The sequence below is a fragment of the Aulonocara sp. 'chitande type north' Nkhata Bay genome, linkage group LG15 (genome assembly GCF_057382095.1).
Source record: "Aulonocara sp. 'chitande type north' Nkhata Bay isolate Kocher_YH1m ecotype deep benthic linkage group LG15, A_spYH_male_GT1.1, whole genome shotgun sequence".
NCBI lineage: Eukaryota > Metazoa > Chordata > Actinopteri > Cichliformes > Cichlidae > Aulonocara > Aulonocara sp. 'chitande type north' Nkhata Bay.
Genome location: NC_141358.1, coordinates 21,916,498 through 21,940,119, shown reverse-complemented (window position 1 = coordinate 21,940,119; position 23,622 = coordinate 21,916,498). Strand labels below are relative to the sequence as shown.

At 40.3% G+C, this 23,622-nt stretch overlaps 1 protein-coding gene across 3 annotated transcripts; it reads left to right on the top strand.

Annotated features, from left to right (window-relative positions):
- The first annotated feature begins 2,581 nt into the window (after positions 1–2,581).
- LOC147313008 (inositol polyphosphate-4-phosphatase type I A-like) lies at positions 2,582–17,410 on the top strand. Of its 3 annotated transcripts, XM_086264988.1 has the most exons (6): positions 2,582–3,162; positions 3,228–3,438; positions 4,516–4,656; positions 10,204–10,303; positions 11,399–11,443; positions 12,002–12,207. In XM_086264988.1, the coding sequence occupies exons 1-2, from the start codon at positions 2,950–2,952 to the stop codon at positions 3,279–3,281; spliced, it is 267 nt and encodes an 88-aa protein (XP_086121114.1). In that variant the 5' UTR covers positions 2,582–2,949; the 3' UTR covers positions 3,282–3,438; positions 4,516–4,656; positions 10,204–10,303; positions 11,399–11,443; positions 12,002–12,207. The 3 variants fall into 3 exon arrangements, with proteins under 3 accessions (XP_086121114.1, XP_086121115.1, XP_086121113.1); XM_086264989.1 differs by lacking the exons at positions 2,582–3,162; positions 3,228–3,438; positions 4,516–4,656; positions 10,204–10,303; positions 12,002–12,207 and adding exons at positions 8,884–9,484; positions 17,142–17,410; XM_086264987.1 differs by lacking the exons at positions 2,582–3,162; positions 3,228–3,438; positions 4,516–4,656 and having other exon boundaries at positions 8,884–10,303.
- Positions 17,411–23,622: the final 6,212 nt, after the last annotated feature.

Sequence of the window (23,622 nt, the reverse complement as noted above, 5' to 3'; positions counted from 1 at the left end):
TCCTCTTTCTGGCGCAAAGTGGGCGATAAACAAGAGAGAAAAGCCGATCAGCTGATCATTGATCAGTTTCATGATTGAAGTAGCAACAGGAGAGGGAGGGGGAGAGAATGAGAGAAGAGGCAGCTGTGCAGCATAACGACAGAATAAATCCAGCTTTGTGTCTTTTTTCCATTCTAGCTAAAGTCCGGGACAAACTGCGTCTCTTCTCAGCTCAATACGAAACGTGTAATATTTTCTCTGAATGAGGGACCATTCCATTTTTTTAAGGAGCCGTTGGCAACTCTACTAACCTTATGAATAAAATAAAGTTCACTATCAGTAACATCATAGCACCCACCCAGCTGTATAAAAACTCCGTCAAACTGGCTAGAACGCAGTATGAGTTATTGCAACTGACAGTAAAAAGTCAGCAACATGAAAATAAACTCCACCTAAACTTGGTTTATATCTGACCCAGATAGACTGCAGGTCATAACTTCTGAAGTTCAGTTCACCTGACACTCGGACTGGTGGCTGCTTCGGGTCTCTCCTCCTGCCTCCCCTTCCCTCATCCACCTGTTGCCTCTGTGGAAGCCCCGTCATAGCCACCACCAAACAACGGAGTTATTTCTACACATCGACCTGCATCTGGCCAATCCACCACCTCTCATTGTTCATGCCATTACAAAAAAAATAAAAAATAAGTCACTGGGGATATGCCCGGTATGCCCGATGGCCAGTCCAGCTATGTTAACCTGCAACCAAATCTGCAGCTCCATACAGCAATGTTACGACTTAGATTATATCTTATAACGCATAACTCTTATGTTAGCTGCCCTCAGTAGCATACTGTCTGAAATATTCCACAGCTGCAATAATTCTTTAAGTGTTATTTTTTTCCTTGGTATTCTAATTTCACCGAAGTTTACTAAACTCAACAAACTTGATATTACTTACCGGGACATTTATTCTGTCCTCATTTTCTTTCACCGAGAAATTGTTTCCTGCAGTGCCATCTTTCGCGCTTGGCTCTCCTACCTTTGCTAACGTGATGCGCATAGCGCAGAAGCGATGCTGCATTCACTTACACTCGGATATCTGAGCGTCACCGTGAAAACATAATCGGACATTTGATATTTGATTGAATTTTATTGTTTTGCCTTTGGGGTGGCACCTGGGGTGGCCAGTCTGGTTTGGGGGGTGGCCTGTGCCCCCCCAGGCCACCCCGCTGGACACGCCATTGTTACCGGGGCACGATCACCGGGGACCCGTTTTTCCAGCACACACGCCCGATACCACGTGACAACAAATATGTCATTTCCTGTTGACTAAAAAAAAAAAAAGCACCCTCTCACGGTCCTAGGGACCAAAAAATTGTCCCGCCTGATCAGCGGGCGAAGCCGCTGCTGCACGCCGGAAATGAGGCTTCATTTCCCGCAGGTCTATCTAAGCAGCCCGCTGTTTTCCAGCCCGGGGTCAAATGTGGAGCAAGGGCGCCACCCGGTGGACAAATAAAAAAATTACAACTGAATTACAAATGAACGCTAAACATCAACGATCCCTTTGACCGTAATTAATTTGCAGTGAAAAATAGCGTTTATAATGGGTTTCAATGGGGCACAAATCGACCACTAAGCACAATAGTGTAAGTTTGTCTGTAGCTTAGCCACTGAAGCTAATTGAAGGAAGTCAGACTTGAATTTTGAAATAAAATCATATCAAACTTTTTTTTTGGAGAATTTGGCTATAGTCCATTCAACACTGTGCAAATGGCATGTAATCAAAATTTGAAAATAGCCACAAATCGACCCAAGACCCTCCAGGGGTTTTAAGTACACGCAATATTTTCACTCTCACATTTTACTCTGTACTGGAAGACTTGTTCATTTTCAAGATTCATTCATCCATCCATTTTCTTCCACTTTATCCGGAGCCGGGTCGCGGGGGCAGCAGCCCAAGCAGAGAAGCCCAGACCTCTCTCCCCAGCCACCTCCTCCAGCTTATCCGGGGGAACACCAAGGCGTTCCCAGGCCAGCCGAGAGATATAATCTCTCCAGCGTGTCCTGGGTCTGCCCGGAAAACCTCGCCCAGGAGGTATCCAGGGGGCATCCTTGTCAGTTGCCCGAACCACCTCATCTGGCTCCTTTCGATGTGGAGGAGCAGCAGCTCTTCAAGATTCTCTCAAATAATTTTTCACCATATAAACTAAGGTTTTTTTATTTAGGCGTCATAGTTCTGAAGAGAGATATGTGTTTTTTAATAGGTGGACATTTCTGCCAGCAGGTTGGGGATTAAAAAGGTCGATCATGCTTGGCTAATTTGAGCAACTGTGCCAACTTTACAAAACTATACGTTTTTATACCACAACTCCCCGTTCAGCCTTAAATGCCAGAAGAAGAAGACTAGTCTCCCTAAATCTGACTCTGTTTATTACCGGAATCTGGAAAATACTGTAAGAAAGCTACATAAAGTATCAGCATTGAGTAACAATTTAAATTCACGTCCTCAGCAACAGCATTTAACAGTATTTCCATGTACTTCTTACCTTTGCAATTAACTGCAGGTTAAACGGCCCGGTGACTTGCAGCCACGATTAGGCTCATTGAGAGCAGGCATGTGCATGCAGACAGTGTTTGTTTTTACATCTGGTGGGTAACGTCCCTCCCTATATTTTTGGAACAGTACCTCTGAAGCTTGATTTAGATTTCTGCAGGAAATTTACGTTCTAACTTCAGATGTAACACCTCTTAACACTAAACCGGTCCATCACGCTGTTGTTTCCAGTTACAGCGTATATTTCCTGCTGAAGCATATTTCAGGCATAAGACAGAAACATTACAAAAATATACACCTGCAGGCCACTCTATTGTCTTTATTTGACTAAATGCACTAAATTGCTGCCACAAGCTTTTGAACACATGTACCTAATAAAGTGGCTGGTGAGTGTCCTCAGTCCCAGCTCGGATACAGATGTGTCGGTGTGTCTTTGTTCCCTGCAGTAGTGCCCTCTCCAGCTCAGTCATCATCCACATACCCCAGGACACTGTCCGAGCCAAAGAGATCATCGCCTACGTCAACACGCTGAAGACTCAGGTCAGCTATTACGCAGAGAGGCTGTCTCAAGCTGCCAAAGACCAATCGGCCAGCGGACTGGAGTGGACGCTCGCCAGTCTGGTTGACAAGGTACTAAAAGTGTTTGACGTTACGTGGGGACGCTTCATATTTCATTCATACCCTCTTCCTTTCAGACCCGTCAGCTGGTGGCAGTGTGCGGCTGCAAGCTGCTAGCTTCAGCTATTTAGGCCCTGAACGCAGTACGAGTACATCGCAACCAAAGCTTCTCCTTCCGCTGAGTCTGAACAAGTAGTGCTCCGCAATGACCAGGATACGCTGAGAGCAAAGTACAGCGGTCACAACAGCCAGTCGTCACTGCACGTGGACTGGCACGAAGAGGAGTGGGTGAGTTGATCAGCAGTTATTGGCTGTTTTCTGATTCCAGATTTTTTATTTCTTTAGCATGACAACAGACAAGCTTAGTTTCTTGGCACACATTGTGGATACAGCTTGATATCTTAACTACACTCTGAACTCTGTTTTTCTTTTCTTGTTGCTTCTTCTTCTTCTTGAGTCATCCCTCTCATGTTGATTTCCAGCTCAGGTCACTCCTTACTTTTAAGAAGTTGGAGGATTCGTGAGCAGATTTTTCCTTCACCATATCAGCCGACTTTATTCTATGAGAAAATACTCTTAAATGACTCGTCTTTAAAAAGTGTTCAGTGTTTTATGTCTGGTCTGTGTGTCATCTTTGTCTTTACAATGTTGCAGCAATACTTTAGTAATGATATGATATGATATGATATGATATGATATGATATGATATGATATGATATGATATACCTTTATTAGTCCCACAAGGGGAAATTTAAATGTTGGTTTAGTGTAAGCTCAGCTTTTTAACTAATGTAAGAAGTGTTATGACTGACTCGTTTTTAATACCTAAATCTGGCCTCAGTGCACAAACCTAAATGAATCGGTACATATGAAAGCGCCCAAGTCACGAGCTGTGTTCAAGGACATGGATAAAACAAAAAGGTTCAAATTTGTGCCCAAAAACCCCACAAATCAGTGTCACTGTTTTAAAATCTGCTGCGAGACCGCTCTAAATGTCAGCTTTTTCTTTACGTAAAGACTGGGGTCTGTAACATATCAGCTCGTTTCTTATTTATTAAAGAACATGCCTGACACCAGGCTTTTGAGTTAACGGCTCCATTCGATCTCTGCAAGTATTTTTAAGTATTTTTAGGTTCTTTCCAGCAGGATTTGTGGCTAGTTCTGGAGCTTGACCCTAAAAGATTTCAGTGTGTCGGTGCTTCTGCTTTCCCTGTTGTCCTTCTCTTCCGTCTTTATTTCTGTTTCTGTCAAATTTAAAAACAACTGCACTCTGAAATACACACTCTTTGCAAGATGTTGTCTAAACTAGTGGTTGGAAGGCATATTTGTGTTTGGTCTCTGATGGTTTATTTACACTTTTTGCAGGCCACGCCCACGGACTACAGCGCCATGATGAGCAACAAAGCCAAGAAGTCTATTGACTTCCTTCTGATGCAGGACACCGCCCCGACGATAGCCACGGACGTGTCACTGCAGTACCGCCTCGACATCGTCTTCTGCCAAACGGTCACCTACACATATTTTAATTATTGTATGTCTGAGCTGATGCGTTTATCCTGGAGTGACTCAGAGTGAAGGAGAAGGCCAAGAAGAAGTGTAAATATCATAGAAGCAAGGAGTTCAGAGCTCTACGACTTAGTGTCTTTATGGTATTTATGTGTGTAATGGAGACCAGGGGTTCCATTACCCTTACTTGTATTTTTATTAATTGACTGACTGATTTGTATTTAAAAACCGTAATGAAGAAAAACACACACTGGTTGATTGTGATTCTTTATTAGGCTTTTTGGGTTGTTAATTAAGTGACTCGTTAAAGGTGAAGAGACAGGGGGACTGGCCATCCTACCTGTGTCAGGAAAAGAACCTGTGTTAGAGCTGTTCACATTTAATCATTTGTCTGTAACCTAAATTAGTTGTATATGTAAAAAGAGAAGTGTTAACAGTACTCACTTTGTAAAGAGTAAAAGCAGCTCAATCACCTGCTTATGAGCTCCTGGAGAAAACCAATGTGCCAGGCTAGGGGAGTGTGTGTTGGAGTGATTTTGTTAAAAGTTGTCATTATTGTGCTTGGACCTTGTCTTGAACTGTATGTTCAGATATTTTCTGTTCCTCCCCCACATGTAGGATGTTGGGGATGTTACTAGCTATAGTTTTCAACTGCAGGCACAATCTATGTAAGATTCTGGTTTCCTTATTTGGTAAGGAATGTTCACTTCCTGCCCTTTATGGGCTCACCATGTAAATGGTGGACTGTTAGAGAGGTTAAGCCATATACGAGGTTGAGGGGAGATGACCCTTTTATGACTAGAGATGCGGTTAAAACGTTTGTAAGCAGGAAGTCACGTATACAGACACACATACACACACACACACACACACACACACACACACACACACACACACACACACACACACACACAGTGCCTTAGCTTTTACCACACAACATATGGGGTTTACAATGGGCGGTTGTGTAACTGTTTTCATTCAATAAAAGGCTGCGAGTGGAGGCTGGAGTTGGAGTTGTCTGAGTTTGGGTGTAGAGCTTGCAACTCTGAGAATCCGACCAGGCTTCCCCTGCACAAGTAAAAACCAATCGAACTCTGATTGTCTTACTTTGTTCTGAGTCAGCGAGGGCTGAAACCTAACTGTGGTTAAGGTGTTTTAATGCAGCGGTCCCCAACCGCCGGGCCACGGACCGTCGTTTGGTCGAGAGATGAGGCTCGGGTGTGAAATGTATGGTTTTCAGAGTTTTTATCGTTTTTGATCGTTATTTTGTTATCGTTTTTATCGTTAACTCTGTTTTCCTGGGTCTTTCACGTGTGTTATGAATAAATCTTCTTTTTTTCCGGTATCGGTACTAGTTTTATTTTGTTGTATTTATCTGTGACACCTTAAAGGCCGGTCCGTGAAAATATTGTCGGGCATAAACCGGTCCGTGGCGCAAAAAAGGTTGGGGACCGCTGTTTTAATGTATATAGAAGAGACTGAAGTTTATATGTTATGGAGTTATTTATAGGACTTGTTACAAATCTTCATATGTCTATGATGTGTTATATCGTGTTGGTTATATTGTAGTGGTTTTCTTATGGGGAGGGTTTTGTTTCCCTTTGGTTTGCTGACCCCCAGACTTGGTCTATTCCAGATGCTCACCTGAATCAGGTAGAGTATAACAGGAAGCCATTTGCTTTTCAGAAGGGTTGGATTCTTTGCTGTATCACCATGTGTTCTCATTAATAAAGTACATTTTACTCCAGTCTCGTGCTATTTTAGTGGAAGTGACCCATGACCGTCGGCCAAAACTGACAATATGACTATTAAAAGTCTGAGTAATACTGTAATTTTCTGCTGCTCATTCCTGTGCAATATCCCATCTGACCTCCCGTCATATTTCTTTTCAAGATTTTCTTATTTAATCACTAGTGTACATATATTTATAGATACATATATATATATTTAGTCATCTTTTCTCTTTTACCACGTCTTTCAAATATTTTGCTCTTTACTATTTTTCTATTTTTTATTTTATTTTATTATATTTTATTATATTTTCTTCTACTGTACCATGCTGCTGAGTGACTGCTGCTCGTCAAACACATTTCATTGCAATGTTGACCCTGTGCTAACTTGCATATGACAAATAAAACTGAAAACTGATAAAACTGAAAACAGTAAAGGCAAAGGGAACACATCAAGTAAGGATTTCACACTCCCACTCACAACGGCACTTTCAAAGCATAAAGCCAAATGCTTCAAAATTTCATTTTGAAGCATTTTAAAAATGAATGTGTTTGAGTTTCATTGCTCCAAAGCAATGTTTTCATATAAGCAAGATAACAACCAGTTTGCAACCATGTAAGTACAGTCCTCTATTGTGAACAGACGTGTTGGCAATCTGTCTGCGTTTATAAATTAGACAACAGTTATTTGCAGATCTTCATCAATCTGCCTGAGAGTGATTGCAGTCGGTCTGAGTTGGACTGCAACTGTTTTGAGTCAGGTTGCCTCCAAGGAGGCAGTTTATTATTTTCCTTTCCTAGTTGGACAGATGGCTGTTGTTTTGTTTTTACTGTAGTGTGCTGGGCCATTAATGGCTCAGGGGCTGCAGCGTATCCGCGCCAACACCTAAGGCCAACGTGGAGTCACCGGTCAGACTAACATAAAGAAAAAATCTGTTAAATTACACATTTGTATTCATTAAGTCACAGACAATGAAAACAAGCAGAAATCAAGATGTAATATTTTTATAATTTTATTGATGTTAAATTAAAGTCCCAGCTTAGTTATGTTATCAGTGCAAGTCACTTCAATCTGTATAGCACCAAAGGAAACAATGGTGTTTTCAAGGTGCTTCACACTGTAAGGTAACAACTTACAGTATTAAAAAGAAAACCCCAAAAGAACAAACCCCTCTGAGCAAGCACGAGGCGACAGTGGGAAGGAAAAACTCCCTTTTAAGAGGAAGAAACCTTCGACAGAACCAGGCTCAGGGCGGGGTGGCCATCTGCCGCGACCATTCCTGGGGATTTCAAAAATGACTTGATCTGATCTAAATGTAAAACTAGCTCATTTAAAGTGTCCAGTGAGTTTTAGAAAATATTTTGCTGTTGATATCACGACGTCACTATAAAGTGGAAACTTTGTTTCTTCCCTTACACCTCCCAAAAAATGCACGCACCGATGAGAAGCACTTAGATATGCAACTTGGTTCTGGGAATATCTTTCTTTTGAAAGTTTTAACAATATCTTCATCAAGATCTTGGAAGTTTAATTGCAAGATTGTCACCATAACCGCTGCATGCTTCCATCTTTTACAGAGGGATTTGTAAACCCTCTCGCTGAGTTTCTTGAACTTCTCTGGTGGGATTTTGTCGTATCTGGCCCTGATTTCAGTCCAGATTTTCATGGTAAGCCGGTTGGAGATAGCTTCAGCACTTTCAATGCTGAAGACTGTGCCTGATTTTTTTGAAACCTGGGAAATCAGTCCTTCCACAAAGATTTCCACTGAAAGTCTGCATCTTTCTTTCTTTTCATATGATTCCAGTCTATCAGTAACTGTTACTGCCAACAGGTGTTCTTGGAATACTGAAGTAGTTATGATATTAAATATTGGTTGTTCCATTAAATTCATTGAATCCTCCTCCCCACTCCTCCCCATTTCCAATGATATTAGTGACAATTCATGTAATTTGTCACAAATATCAGTGAAAATCGCATTAGCAATGCAGTCAAAATAATTCTGCACTTTTCGGTCTAAATGCAAATCCATCCCCTTGAATTTGTCCAAGAGTAGATCCAACAAACGTTTTTGGTGAGAATGAGGGCACTTTAAAAGTTTACCAAGCTTTGAAAGCACAGCCTGAATTAATGTCTCTAACCATCTTTCAAAGTCTAAGGTTTTTTCAGGTGGCTCACAGTCTACAGAAGATCTGTGATGCTGTATCTTTTTATATGACTCCGTTTGACTTACGTTTGTTAACGGTGGGATGCTGGCTTCATGTTCAACACAGGATTTCTGCTGCTGGGGATCTGGAATTGGATTGTTTTCTGCTTTTGCAGCACTGTGTTGGTCAGCATTTTGACAGCTTTCTTCTGTGTTAGCTGTTTCTTGGCTGTTAGCATCTATATTCTGTGCTGTATCAAACTCCTGCTCAGCAGAATCGTCCAAAAATTTCACACGTGACAAAACCGTTTTGCCAGTAGTGGTGTGGACAGAACAATTTTCATGTACAGGGGAGTTCTGGGAAGACCTCAGTGGTGATACTGCTACTGACTGTTCACACAGGTCCATTACGTCCTCTACAAAACCTACAAGCCGCTTAGCGGTGAAGCAATCCGGATAGCCTGAGATAAGCTCTCCCCACTGCTTGATCGAAAAACTACTGAACAAGTTATTCAAGAGGGATACCAAAGCATGTACTGTAGAATTATCCCCATTGGTCTGAACTGTTTCATCATTTGTCATTGTGTTACAGTTCGAGCTTGCCATTTCACTTTTTTGTTTTTTATGTCTAAAATGTTGTTTTGTGTTAAACTCCGTGTTTGAACGTTTAAAGCGCTGCTGTCCCGCTGTGTGAATGCGTTTCAACTGAACAGCCAGGTCTATATATAAGGTCGGTTTAAGGTTTCTTTGTAACGTCACCTGACGTTTCTTTGTAACGTCACCAGTCAAAGGACTGGCCCGCCCCGTCATAACGAAAGGGGCGGGACAAATCTGTTGCTTAGCAACTGAAAAAAAGGCACACCGCGCTGAATGCTACATCCGGCCTGCGACGGTACACCGCCTCCGCACCACCGTTTAAACATGAAGTGTGGATGTTAGAAGATCCCAAATATGGTGAGCTACTGGGAAATTACTCACGTTTTTGTTCTTGAGAGTGAGCGATAATAAGCGACATTTTATTGAGAAATTACAGTAGTCTGTCTACAAAAACTACAAAAATGACCTAAATAAGACAGAAGTACACATTCATTTTTATCGTTTTGTCAACAACAGGGCGCATGAGGTTTGTTCAGTATTTGTTGTGTCTACAAGGCTCAGGCGCCCCCATGAAGTGTCTTATTTGTATAGTTGAAAGCATTATAAAGGAACGCAAAACTAAATTACATATAATTATAATTCTTGGCACTTTCTGGTGTGTGTGAGTTAGTGTTTCTCTTTTATGATTTGTGGGTCCAGCATCAAATTCAGAATCCTTCCCATCACACATGAGGTCTTGAATAATCATCTTATTTTAAAGACCTCGTAGTTTGATAGTTTGCTCTCAGACTGTGGGCTTCCTTGTGGTTTTTAGGATATTTAGAAGTAGAAGGGGATCATCCTTCTGTGGAACCAGCTCCCAGTTTGAATGCAGGAGACGGACACTATCTCTACTTTTAAGATTAAGTTTCAAAGTTACCTTTTTGCCAACGCATATAGCTAGGGCTGAATCAGGTGACCATGAATCCTCCCTTAGTTACCCTGGGACTACCCTGCTGGGGGATTCCCACCATGTGTTTATACACCTCTCTGCATTCAATAATTAGTTCTTGTTCATCTCTGGCTCTCGTCCACAGTGTGTCTTTTGTCCCCTTTTTCGTCTCCTCATCCCCAAAGGGTCGCAGCGGGCTGCCCCTCCCTGACCGTGGTTCTGCCAGAGGGTGCTTCCTGTTAAAAGTGAGTTGTTCCTTCCCACTGTATTGAGGTTTTTTCTTTTTAATTGTAGACTTTCTACCTTACAATCTATACCACCTCGAGGAGACTGTTGTTGTGATTCAGCTCTGCATAAATACAATTAAATCGAATTAAGTGGGTTCAGCTGTTTTGTGAAATAAATGTGAGTGACATGGTAAGTAATAGCCTGCATGTAACTCATGGTAAGAAGAGCAATATCGCCCCCTCCTGGTTCAACCTTTTTTTCTTTGCAGTAATCTTTCCAATAATAATACATATGCACTAACCTCATGCTTGCTGTTAACAATAGCCTAAAGACACAAAATCAAGTTTAGTTTTTTCCTTAAGTTTATGTTTTTTTTTATATGGTTGGCATTTATTTTGTTTCTTTTTAATAATTATATTGATTCTATTGATTGTTTGCCAAGCACTGAGGTCTCTGCTTAGACTGTGCTACTGGGATCACTGATTTAAAAATGAGGCAAAAGCACCAAAGTTGTGCTCAAAAATAGTACAGTGAGCTACAAGCTGTTGCTGTAGTAATTCTAACACACTTATTGTTTTTAAATACATACATGTTTAGTTCTTTTAAACCTAATTATTATTATTTTTTTTGCAAAAGTGTCACCTAAACACCCAAATATACGTAATTCAAAACTTACTTTAATTATTACCCATTTGGCTGGTAACATGGACCCAGTCTGATGGATAGTTACTGAACAGATAGTATTTTCTTTAAAGGCTGCATTCAGAGCAAATCATTGTAAAAACAAGACAAGTCAATAAAAAACAAGTAATAACTATAATACTAAACTACAATAGAGAGAAAATCCAGTAAATATAATTATATTATGTAAAAAATATACAAATATTTACCTCTAATTTAAAAAGACATTACAAGGGTACTAGTTTCATTTTAATCTAAACATAATCTAAATTGACACTAAATCAGTTTAAATATTACAGCTGAAGGTGATTTTAATAAATGTACTGCTGCTTGACTTTGTTTTACTACTGCAGTATAATTTATCATGTACAAAAGCTCCAAATGTTGTTTCTCTGACTTAATGTTCTGATGACGTTTGTGTTACTTTGCAGGAAATAGTCAGGACCCAGATGAACCTGTGCTGGAATTCAGTGTGGGTGAGTAATATGAGCATTTATGAAGGCTGTCCATGACCTGTAATTAAATTTAGCGTCATTAGTGCCACTCATTGCAAGTGACAGTGCACATGCTTTCAGCATGGAGTCTGCTCTTATGGTAGCAAAATAAATTCAGAAAATCTCCATCAAAAAGCAGCTCAGCAGCAGAAATATATATGGTCAGCTGGTTGTGAGTTAATGAGCATGTGAAATCAGTGTGAACATTTTGAAACAACAACTCTCCAACCTCGTAATTGTAAGACTGCCTGTGCAGCCACAGGAGCCTTCAGAGAGTCTTCCTGCTTGTCTCTTGGGTTGATTTGCTCGTGTTTTCTCACCCAGTCAATGACTGTAAAAGGGCTGGACTAATTGGAGGCAGGTGTAATTGATTGCACTGATATGCTAGTCTACTTATAGCCCACATTACAAACACTGCTGTGTTATTTTGTCTCTCAGTGCAGGTATGTAATGTGACAAAACCTCTAATGATCTGATATGTTTGGGATGGATGGGCTGTGAATTATATAGTGAATTGTCTTATTTTGTCGCTCTGTGCAGGCTTTCTACTTACAGGGTGGTGGGTCTCAGAGGACAATTGCTACCCCTGTTGAAGTGAACAACGTGTGGAGTGCAACTGGCTTTGTGGCATAGCTGGCTCTGGCCTTGGACTGTGTGTTTTTACTTTGTACCTAAATGGGACACTGGACTTTTAACTACTATTCATTGTGTTTATAAATAAAATTTTAGAATTTTATTGACTGTCATCTTTTTGCCCACGGTTGGTCAGACCTAGAATCTGTGTGTGTGTGTGTGTGTGTGTGTGTGTGTGTGTGTGTGTGTGTGTGTCATCAGCAGGGTTTTGCATAAAAGAGTGTGGTCAATTCATTTATTGTAGTTTTATGGCAGCACCCTCTAGTGGCCTTGAAGCAAACAGTCTCCTAACTAAGCCATGGCATCTCTGGTCTCTCCTACTTTTGTGTCCTCTGCTGGAGGAGCAGCATTGGATCTAGTGATACTGAGTAAGCTGATTAGGACGGGCCTGGAGAAATGTGGTTTGCATGAAGTATCAGGAAAAAAACAACCTTGTATTGTAAAATAATAATACACGAATAATAAATACTTTTCATGACATTCAGATTTCTGGACTCACGAGTTCATAGAACATTAATGTTACGAAACATTGAGAAGTCTTAAAACTACATTGTATACTTATTATTTATTTACTTTAATCAGATTTGACTGGTATTTTTAAACATTAAGTTTTTGTTCCTTCAACTATTGTATTTAAGCTTATGACTCACTCACAGTATGTTTATATAACTGCCTAAAAAACGGTGAGGATGTGGCCGCAGTGGCTGAGAAGCAAGAACTTTGCTTTTTCTTCTTTTTTTTTTTTTCTTTTTTTTTTTTTTAATTGGGAAGCATAAATGAACATACCAGAAAACCCTGCACGAAGGAGCCATATTTGTTTTTTGTGTGTGCATAAGATGAAGCTTTAGTATTATTACACATATGATAAGGATGTTAGCATGCAACACACAAACTCAAGTGGTGTTGCCAAGATAGTTGCTGACTGGCAAGAAACTTCTAGAAGAAATCTGGTGACAGTCCAAAGCACAAATGAACATGTTTAATACTCGTGCAAGACCCTGTGGGAAGGTGCCAGATTGCTGTATTTTGTGTGAATCAGGAAAAGTGCACGGTGATGACTAAAGCTTATAAAACATCTCTCTCCTTATGTGTGCATATATGAGAAAGAAAATTCTGCCAAAGCAACTTTAGCTTCTTGCAAGCATCAGTACACAAAGGATGCTAACACAAAGCTAGCCAAGAACCAAGAGTGATTTTAAAGTTGAACGTATGCCGACCCCAGCAGCCAAAGGGAGCTCCGGGGAGAGCTTCTTGGGGTCCAGTGATGTGTCCTGAAGAGACGACATGAGCTCTCCCTCCTGTAGGCCCACCCCAGCAGTAGGTGCTGTCTGTCTCATTCCGAGTTAACTGCTACTCCTCTACATCTAAACGAGCCAGTTGAGGAGGTTCAGGCATCTGACAAGGGTGCCTCTTGAACGCCTCCTGGGTGAGATGTTCCAGGCATGTCCCACCAGGACAGACAGGACACACCCAGGACATGTTGGGGAGATCACAGCACTCAGCAGAGAATGCCTCAGCGTCCCCCAAATAATGGAGGAGCTGGCTCGGGAGAGTAAGGTCTGGGTCTTCTCTGCTTATGCTACTGCCACCGAAACTGGACACCAGATAAGCTCAGAAAAATGAACAACCTGTTTAAATAAAGGTTAATTTAAAAAAAATGTTTGTCATTAGCTAGTCTGTGTACATGTACTTCTTCTCCAGTGTTGAAAATGTTAAACTCACAACCTGCACATTTTCTGGTTGCATCATCAAATAAATACCCCCAAAAGTAGTCTGAGTACTTTTACACTGGTTTTATGCTGCGATATTTTCAAAGTCTTTCACTGAACACATTCAGTCACACATTGTTCATCATTTATTGGAAGTTTATTGTTTAATGTCCTGTCTAAATAACTTCAGTCACCATTTGTATTCATTAATGAATAACTGACTTCTAATATTAAAAGAAATAGAAACTGTTGTGCTGTTGTTCACGTAGAAGGGCCTGCTGCTGGATGTCCAGACTTTGTGCGTCAGCAGGAGGGTCAGGGTACAGGGTTCGAACCTCCTCATGAGATGTCGTATCTGCTGGATAAAAGCAAGCTACATCACATCAAGGATTGTCCTAGAGCTGCCCTACAGTAACAATCAACTGACTAATATATGAAATACTTGCAGTAGCACAATAATAAACACAAAGCAAAAAAGTGTTTAGTGAAGATAAAAAACCCCATCAAAGTTTTAGTTTGGATAAAGGGAGACAGAGCACCAATCTAAACAAGTCTAAATCATCTGGCACCTCCACACTTGTAAGAACAGCATGACCAAAGTGATTGTAGGAGGAAACAACCTTGACTTCCTTTACATAGCTTAGTACTGAGAATAAAAGAAAAGCATGATTAGAATTATTTGTGCTTCTTCTTCTTTCGGCTGCTCCCTTTAGAGGTCGCTACAGTGGATCATCCGCCTCCATCTCTCTATTTCTAGCATCCTCCTCAGTCACACCAACCCCCTGCATGTCCACCTTCACTACATCCACAAATCCTTTCTGTGGTTGTCTGAAAACATCATCCACGGAGACTCTTGCCTGATCTCATCTGTCAGCCTCTCCATCACCAGTGCAAACAAGAAGGGGCTCAGAGCCTCTCTCTGATGTAATCTCAACCCATCACATACTTCTCTGCCCCTCAGGACTTTCTTATGCAGCACCACAGTTACTCTCTTCGCACCTTATCATAGCCTTCACTCCTACCCTCTCTATGCCTCCCGTCTCCATCCTCTTCAGAGTTGCCTCACTTCCTTCTCTAATTCAATTTTCGTCCAAAGTACTCCTTCTCCCTTCTCAACACACTTTCTTCACATTAGCACATTTCCATCTCTATACTTGGTTACTCTCTTCCAGCACAATTTATGTGCCTTGCCATTCATTAAAAATCATTTTCTCCTTAGTGTCCAGCCTCACATACAACTCACTACAAGCCTTTTCCTGTGCCAGTGACACCTCTCTCTTTGCTGTGCACCTAGCCTTTTAGTACTCCTTCCTTCAGCTCCCTGACTATCCCACTCTTTCTTTGCCAGTCTCTTCCTTGAATACATTCCTGAATCTGTTATTATTTGTGCAATGAAAATTAAATCAAGAAAGATTTTGCTTTTACAGTCTCACTGCAGGTTGATACATTATAAGCACGCCTGTGGTTCACATAAGCATTAAAAGCTTGTATTACTCCCTGATGTTTTGCCTGTTAGCATGTGCAGCAGCTGGAGAAGGACTCCTAGCTGAAGACAGGACAGCTTCTCGATGTGCAGATTGGTCGTCTTCTACGCAGAAGCAAAGGAGAAAAACCCCAAATTAAACAGAACAACTACTTCTAATAACAAACAGACGTCTCTCTAAAACCGTGGCAGCAGTTCACCATGTCAAATGCTTTCTTGTCGTGCACAGTGACTATAACAATCAGCCCCACTGGCTGCACTGTCCTGCAGTGACATAAGTTAATTCAGCATTGCTATAAAACAATGAGGCTATTACGTTTGACCTGTACTTGCAGAATACATTCCAAAGCTTTTGTTCCCTAAAGCATTCGTCCTTCTTTGTGAGCAGTTTGTGACAAAAGAAAAGCCCAGAAACAGGCACCAGTTCAAAGGCATTTCTCAGATGATTTGCTGTAAACTTGAATACAAGCACAGATGAATAAATGTCTTGTAAAACATTGTACTGAATACATTCTTCACTACGAATATCAAATTAAGATCACACGTTAACAGCCCAGAGTTAGTATCGTGTCTTTGCCTCACCACATCTGGGGGTTAACTGGGTTAAATTCAACATAGCAGCGTCTCTAAATGACTGATTCTAAGCCTGGCACAAAAGATAGAAATCCCTGTTGTTCTGGCATCTTATGCCTGCACACATTACCCTGCTGTTCAGTGGTGCCTGACTGCAATACCTGTTTACCAGATTGTAGTGGGTCTCGTGTGAATCTGTGCAACCCATCTGAACCTCCAGTTGTCACCGCTCTTTCCTCAGACACCAACGTAAGGCTGACAGCAAACTGAACACTTCCTGTTGATCATCTGAAGCACGACAGGGGACTGAAGGCAGGGCAGGGATCAGGAAAATAAAGGTTTATAATTTGCACAAATCTTACCCTGCTGGCTGGGAATTTCATTGGGTGGTGGGTGGTTTGGTGCTGACACTGAGCAATTCTGTGAATGCATTTTTATTTATTTATAGAGTTGTCATACAGGGCAAAATGTGAAAAAATTTGCAGTCTTTGCAATGAGTTACTCAGAGTTCTAGACGAGCGCTGGCTAAAAACAGAGGAGGGCCTAGATGGTGCAAGATTTGCCAGCTTTTTCTGCAAGGTTGGGATGGGCGGAGAGGGCTGCCTCTGCAGGACAACAACCACCTTTTCCTCCTTCTGCTGACGTGTTTCAGCTTCATGGATCCTGCCTTGGTTTTTCAGCTTATGCTGCAGAGTAGATAAAACTATCTCTCAAAGTCCACTCCATTGTGATACATATATATTTAACATTACTGTTTCTCATTTTCTAAAGCTTAAAACAACACTAATTTGCTTTAAGACCAAGAGTGCAGCAGGTCAACTATCACAGTAAATATAAGGACTTTTTGTTAATAGGTTGTTGCATTTGCTTTGTAATGCTGACTTCACACAAACTGGACGGCAACAGGTTTTTCAACTCGAGCAATCTAAACATCACCACAGTTAAATCAAACCAGTCGTCGTCTGATTTTTGTTATGTTTAAAAACTATAGTGTCACCGTCTGCCTGAGAAATATTCTGCTACAAGTGGGCTTTGGTATTGTTTTTCTCTCCCTCTATCGCCTGGGCGGAGGCCATTGTGGGCTCCCGCCTTTGGCCTACATACCTGGGAGATGGTGAACACCTGCGTCTCATTAACCAGCCTCTACTTACGGGAAGAAGTTAGACTGCTCTTTGCTGGATTGTTGCTTGACTCATGTTAGTGAAGTCCTGGCTAGGACACTAGTAATCTAGTTCTCTTGGATTTTGAATCTTGTGCTAACACGTCGTTTCCCTGTGTACAGACACCCTGGACCTGCCCTTGTTCCTTACAGAAATTCTGGTACGAGAGAGGAGTGAGAGACTGGTGAGACGCCAAGAGAGACAGAAGGAGAGTGAGTGTGTTCCCCCTGCTTTTCCCTGCAGATTCCCTGGAGACCTGATCCCTGCACCCTTGTCTATAGCACTTTGACACTGTCGCACATTTAACTTGGTCTAACACAGGGCCATATAGGTTTTTCCCCTCTTAATAATAAACAACTTAATTTAGGAATTGCATTTTGTGTTTATTTGTGTCATCTTTGTTTAATATTTAAATGTATTCATCAATTTCAGAGAAAGCTCACATACTCAATACCAACAAGAAGAAAGAACTACAAATGACTAAAGTTGCAGTGAGGAAGTGAGATCTGACTAATGACAGGAAGTAAAAAGAGTCATCAGTTCAGAGACTGTGACGGTTGAGATCGACAACAAGAAAGACGTGAGGCAGAGAAGCACGATGGATGAATTCAGATGGATTCAAATGTTTTTATCTCTGATGCTGATGATTCTGATTCCAGGTAAGGATACAGGAAACATTTTATTAGCAACAAAACTAAATATTATCAGTATTACTATGGTCAATAAACTTTACAGTAAATAAGAAAGCTGAGCATGTACTGTTGTTTTAGGGAAATATGGGACATGTTTACAGACCCGAGTCTAAAATCTTCGCTCTGATTGTAAAACTGCTGCATTCTAATTTATCTTTCATATTTCTCATCAATCTTCTCAACAGTATCTGAAACTGAAATATCCATTTTTATGAAAGTTGGAGATGACGTCACTCTGCCTTGTCTAAATGTGATAGATGAGCAGAATAACTGTGACAGTACTGAGTGGACATTTGTTTCAAGACACAAAACGACAGTAGAGCTGATCACACTTGGACAGACAAAGTCAAATCAGACAGACTGAGTGTTACAGCGAACTGTTCTCTGGTTATTAAGAAGCTCACATTTGAGGAAGTTGGTCTTTATTCATGCCTACAGTACAAATTAGGAGAAATACAAACTCTAAACGCTCTGGTTCATCTGTCTCAGGTTAATCTTTTTATTATTAGTCATTGGGAAGCACCTACAAAGAAATCCGTCACAATGAGAACCTGTTCAAACCATTTGATTTTGTGACCAAAGGTGCTGGTGTAATGACTTGTAATTGTGACAGCCCTGACACTTTGATATAAGTACTTGCTTTTGATGAATATATTATCTGTGTTGATTAAGGGACTTGCTTTTGAAGCATTGACTACTTATTTTGAGCAACTGACTTTTCTTTTTGATGAGGTGACTCACTTTTGCGAGTTATCCACCATGTTTTGCAGTTTGCACTAATTGTTTTGAGAAGAGCCTTAGTAGTGGTGCAGAGATCAATTTTGTTGTGAGAAATGCACCAAAGCAACTGAGAAAAACTGTAAACTGCTCTGTGGTGACATATGGACAGTGTCATCACACCGTGAATTGGCTGATTAAACGTCAAGATATGAACAAAGATGACAAAGAAATACTGACCTCACAGACTGACTGCTCCACTACTGTGACCCTTTGGAAGTCTCACTATATCTATCCATCAAGATATGAGAAAATGAAGTGTGACGTGACTGATGCTAACACAGGAAGTGTGCAGCTGTTTACCTTTAGCTGTCAGACCTCAGATGAGGAAACAGGTGAGCTCACGATCAGCTGTTTAAAACAACTAAAAATAGCTAAAATATTAATTAGATGTATTTCAGGTGTTTGGGCAAAATAGCTTTTGTTGTGTTTATAATTTTGGGGCGATCGTGGCTCAAGAGTTGGCAGTTTGTCTTGTAATCGGAAGGTTGCCGGTTTGAGCCCCGGCTCCGACAGTCTCGGTCGTTGTGTCCTTGGGCAAGACACTTCACCTGTTGCCTACTGGTGGTGGTCAGAGGGCCCGGTGGCGCCAGTGTCCGGCAGCCTCGCCTCTGTCAGCTTGTGGGGATAGGTTAATTGATTAATCCAAAGTGCCCATAGGTGTGAATGTGAGCGCGAATGATGTCTTTGTGTGTTAGCCCTGCGACAGACTGGCGACCTGTCCAGGGTGTACCCCGCCTCTCGCCCTATGACAGCTGGGAGAGGCTCCAGCACCCCCCGCGACCCTAAGAAGGATAAGTGGAAGCGAACGGATGGATGGCTGGATGGAAGGGGAGACCTTGGCAGTACAATAATGGTAACATTTAACAATTTCAACCTAACACTCAAAAACACAAAAGAAAAGAAAACTAAGAACTAATGGAAAGAATATAACTGAAACCACAGGTAATAATAAACACAATGCCAATTTATTTGTCTCACAATCTGATACATTTGGTTTTGGGTTTTTTGCTTGTTTTTCACAGGTACATTATGATAAAGATGATGTTTCAATAAAGTATGAAAGCACTGGAGGCTCTGGTGTTTCTGTCAGATACCACTGATCCACAACATCAGCTCAGCAGAAAAAAACTGCTGTTGTATTATCAGTATAATCTTATCTAGTTTAATAGATTTAATCCTATTGTTACGGCTCTGGCCATATTTTGAATCACAGTGGCTGGATTTTGCTGGCAGCTGCTGATTGGTTCCATCATCAAGTGGCTGTTTTAAAAATCCTCTCCAGCAGTCTCCCCGGCAGTAGCTGACAGCAGCAGCAGGCCCGTCCTTGGCCTCCAAACCATCTATGACAGATCTGGGTGTGTGATTTCAGAGAACTGCCAAGTTTTGTATTTAGTGTGTTGATACTTTGACTTTTAACTAAGCACTGAAGCAGAAAGAGAGAACTGCCTTATTATTTTCTATCATTTTTTTTTTCTTGTTTATTCAATTAGTGAGTTGGGGGTAGCGCTCGGCTTTTGTTTGTTTTAGATTTCTAAATGACCGTTATGGGTTTTGTAGCATGAGTTTATTGACCGTTAAATACCATTAAATCTGTATCAGTTTCTTCCTTCTTATTGCTTACAATAATGTCATCTGGAGATAAAATGTTTTTCTATTCATTTGTTATCTGCCCACAACTAGTTTTGCTCTAAATGAATGCCTGGCTCATTAGGTGTTTGTCTGGTCTCTAGATTTATTTGTCTTTTTTCATTTCCTATTTTATTTTGGTTAGTTTTCTTTCATTTCTTGGTAGCTTTACTAACACCTTTGCCAACTCTGCCGTGATTGCCTTGAGCTGGGTGTATTTGCATTCACCGGTTTCTGCCTCCCAATTTGTGTCTTGTCTTCCCTTTGCCCTTTTTAGTTTACTGCCTTTGCTGTGATAGTTTCCCTAACTAATCTTATCTTCCTTGCATCAAGCTGGATTTTGATTTTGGGTGTCCTGTTTTTACTGTTCTTATTTTGTATTTAGCCAAAAGAAAAAAATCCACTGTGTAACTTGAATAATACCGACAGGCCTGTGACTGAAACACTGGTTATCACAAATAAGGTGTTCGTGATATATTTGTTGAATTTAATTTGCTGAACTCTAGGGTTTTAAACACTAGAGCATATTGATGAGCATATTAATATATTATCTATAACATATTAATGAGCATACATATTTACCAATTTCACAGATTATTGTTAAATGCTACTGCTGATAACCCCTGAACCACAGCCTCTATTCTCACCACTTACCGTTTTCTGTCAGAAACCAAGAGTGTCGCTACGAACCCAAAACATTTGGGGGCCTTACCTTCCCTTAATTTTTTTAGATTTTCACTTGTAACAGCAGATTCTTAAAAAAACAGTAAAATGAGCACACCACATTGTAACGAACACACTTCCTCTCCACCTCATCAGGGGGAAATTACTTAAGATTAACGGTGAGGAACTGTTGGGTTTCACTCCAATAGCATTATCTGCTATATTTCCTGTACCTGCAGTTGTAAAATCAATTCATCTCACTTATGTTGGTTAAGGAGTTGAGTCTGACACATTAACTGTCATGCACCTTCTGATTTAAAATATTTAAAAAAGGGGAGCTGCATTATTCCAAAAAATATCTCACATTCGACTTCTTTATTCATTATTTTCTTTTCAATGTCAAACACATCAATGTCACAAATCAACTGTGAGAATGACAAAAATATGAACCTGCCAAGTCTTCATATAAATTTCCTTTAGAAAAAATGTTTCAGAAAAGCTGATTTACTCCAGCTGTGTAACATTATCATCAACATAAATGAGAGACGACTAAAAATTGCTAAATTTGTGGTGAAACATGACAAATGACAGGAAGTACAAACCGTCCTGAAGGGTCATCAGTTCAGAGACTGTGACAGTTGAGACTGAGAACAAGAACGAAGTGAGACAGAGAAGCAGAATGGATGAATTCAGATGGATTCAAATGTTTTTATGTCTGATGCTGATGATTCAGATTGTAGGTAAGGATAGAGGAAACATTTTTATAGCAGTGAAATAATAATCGTATCAATATTATTACAATCACTTACCAATAACATGAATAAGACAGCTGAGCATGATCTGCTGTTTCAGGGAAGCATGTTTATAAAGTTGTTTCTAAATTGATTTTCACTCTTATTGTAAAAAGTGCTGTATTCTAATGTTTTTTTATTGGTTTTCTTCAATGAAGATTGTTGATGACGTCATTCAGCCTCGTCTAAATGTGATGACCAGAATAACTGTGATGGTACTAAATGTTTTTTTATTTCAAGAAACTAACAGCACAGCTGATCAACCTTCGACAGATCGGTGAAAAGGCCACAACTAAACCAGACAGATTGATTATTGAGGTGAAATGTTCTCTCTCTGTTATAAAGTATTACCCTATTTACTCAGCAGGATACAACACAGTGAAGTGTGAGGTGACTGATACAGACACAGGAAGAGTGCAGCCATTTACCTTCAGCCCTCAGCCCTCAGCCCTCAGGTGAGGAAACAGGTGAGCTCACGATCAACTGTTTAAGATGACCTCAAATATTAGTTTGATAGATTTTACATTTTTAAGATCTTTTTTTCATTAACAACTTGTGAAATAATGACACACTTTTTGGTTTGCTTTTGTCATTTATTCAGCTGAAGCAAACACAACAAAGGAACCAGCGAGAAAAACTGAAAGCAGCACAAAATCAGAACCAAACACAATCAGCAATCCTTCAAAATCACGTAAGATTATGATGATTAAGCAGGAAAAACACGTTTTCTTTTAGAGTTTTAAGGAGAGTTCATACTTTAGTTTACATCTTTTTTCCTAATGAATATTATTTACATTTTGATGACAGAAAATCACTTACCTATCCTATAGGAAACTTAAGATGTAACATTTGATATGATGGTGTGGTTTTGGCAGGAAACATTGTTCACTTGAGTATCATGGCTGTTAAATGGTGTGAAACGTTTTTCAAACATTAACATGCAAAAATGTTTCAAATTTGTTTTGTCTGCTTTATCGCAGCTATTTCGTGGTACATCAATGGAGCTATTGGTTTGGTCGCACTGCTGATAACAGCTGTGTGTCTCATCATAAGGAAAAGAATGAAAGGTGAGAACATTTACAGATACAACATTTGTAAGTTGTTCTATGAATGTTAGAGTTGACTGTTTTTGTCTTTCCAGGAAACAAAATGCAGAAGAATGAAAATCCTGTGAGTTTTGAAACATATAATTAAATATTCCTATATCTGCCACTAAAAAGACAATTAAATAAACCGCTCATCTTTGAGGGAGTGTTAACAAGAACTAAACTGCCTTCATAGAAATGCTTTTCCACCAGATGTAACCGCACTATTGTCTGTTTTTCAGGGACTGAGTTCAAACCCTGCAGAGACTCAAACCAATCAGAACTCGGTGAGATCACCCACTACACCCAGAGTTAAAAACACTTCTTCTTATTCTCTAAAAAATTGTAAATGCATGACACTAACTGAAAAAGCATCCAAAAGATAAGAAAGTTAGGCCAAAAATAAAATCAGTAGACCACACCATGAATCGTAAAACCTGAAGTAAGAGGTCAAAACACAAATGCAATATCTTGAGACACCATTTCTGAGAAATTAAAGTGATGAATGAAGAGTTGTTTATGTTGCATTACAGTGAGACATATTTTCAAGGATAGCTGTTGGCAAAGTAGGATCCAAGTGCAGAACTCAAATCCATGTTAAACTCAAAAAGCAGCTTTATTGCTGACCTTAGCAGGCCAAAATGCAAAACACAAAATAATTCAGGCAACACTAAAAATCTGGAAGTCACAAACTAGCCTCTAAGGAACATAGAACATAACAAAGAACAGAAGCAAACTGGGGCTTTAAATACACATGAGGAGATTAGGCCATAGTGGAGACTAGGAACTCAGTTGTACAGTGGCCCTGAGAGGCCACTGCAACTTAAGAAAACACAAGCAATAAGAAAAATGCTGCAAAAGCACACAAAACACAACGAAAAGAGGAAAAACGACAACGGATATAGGAAAAAACAGATTTCCAAAAGCACAACGTGTTTCTGGGGAGACAATAACCCGACGGACCAG

Bases quoted from the DNA above. Each gene is read 5' to 3' on its own strand.
- LOC147313008 (XM_086264987.1), top strand. From the start codon at position 10,088: ATGAATCCTCCCTTAGTTACCCTGGGACTACCCTGCTGGGGGATTCCC. The intron at 10,304-11,398 runs GTGAGTTGTTCC...GTTACTTTGCAG, and splicing joins GAGGGTGCTTCCTGTTAAAA to GAAATAGTCAGGACCCAGAT. The intron at 11,444-12,001 runs GTGAGTAATATG...CGCTCTGTGCAG, and splicing joins TGTGCTGGAATTCAGTGTGG to GCTTTCTACTTACAGGGTGG.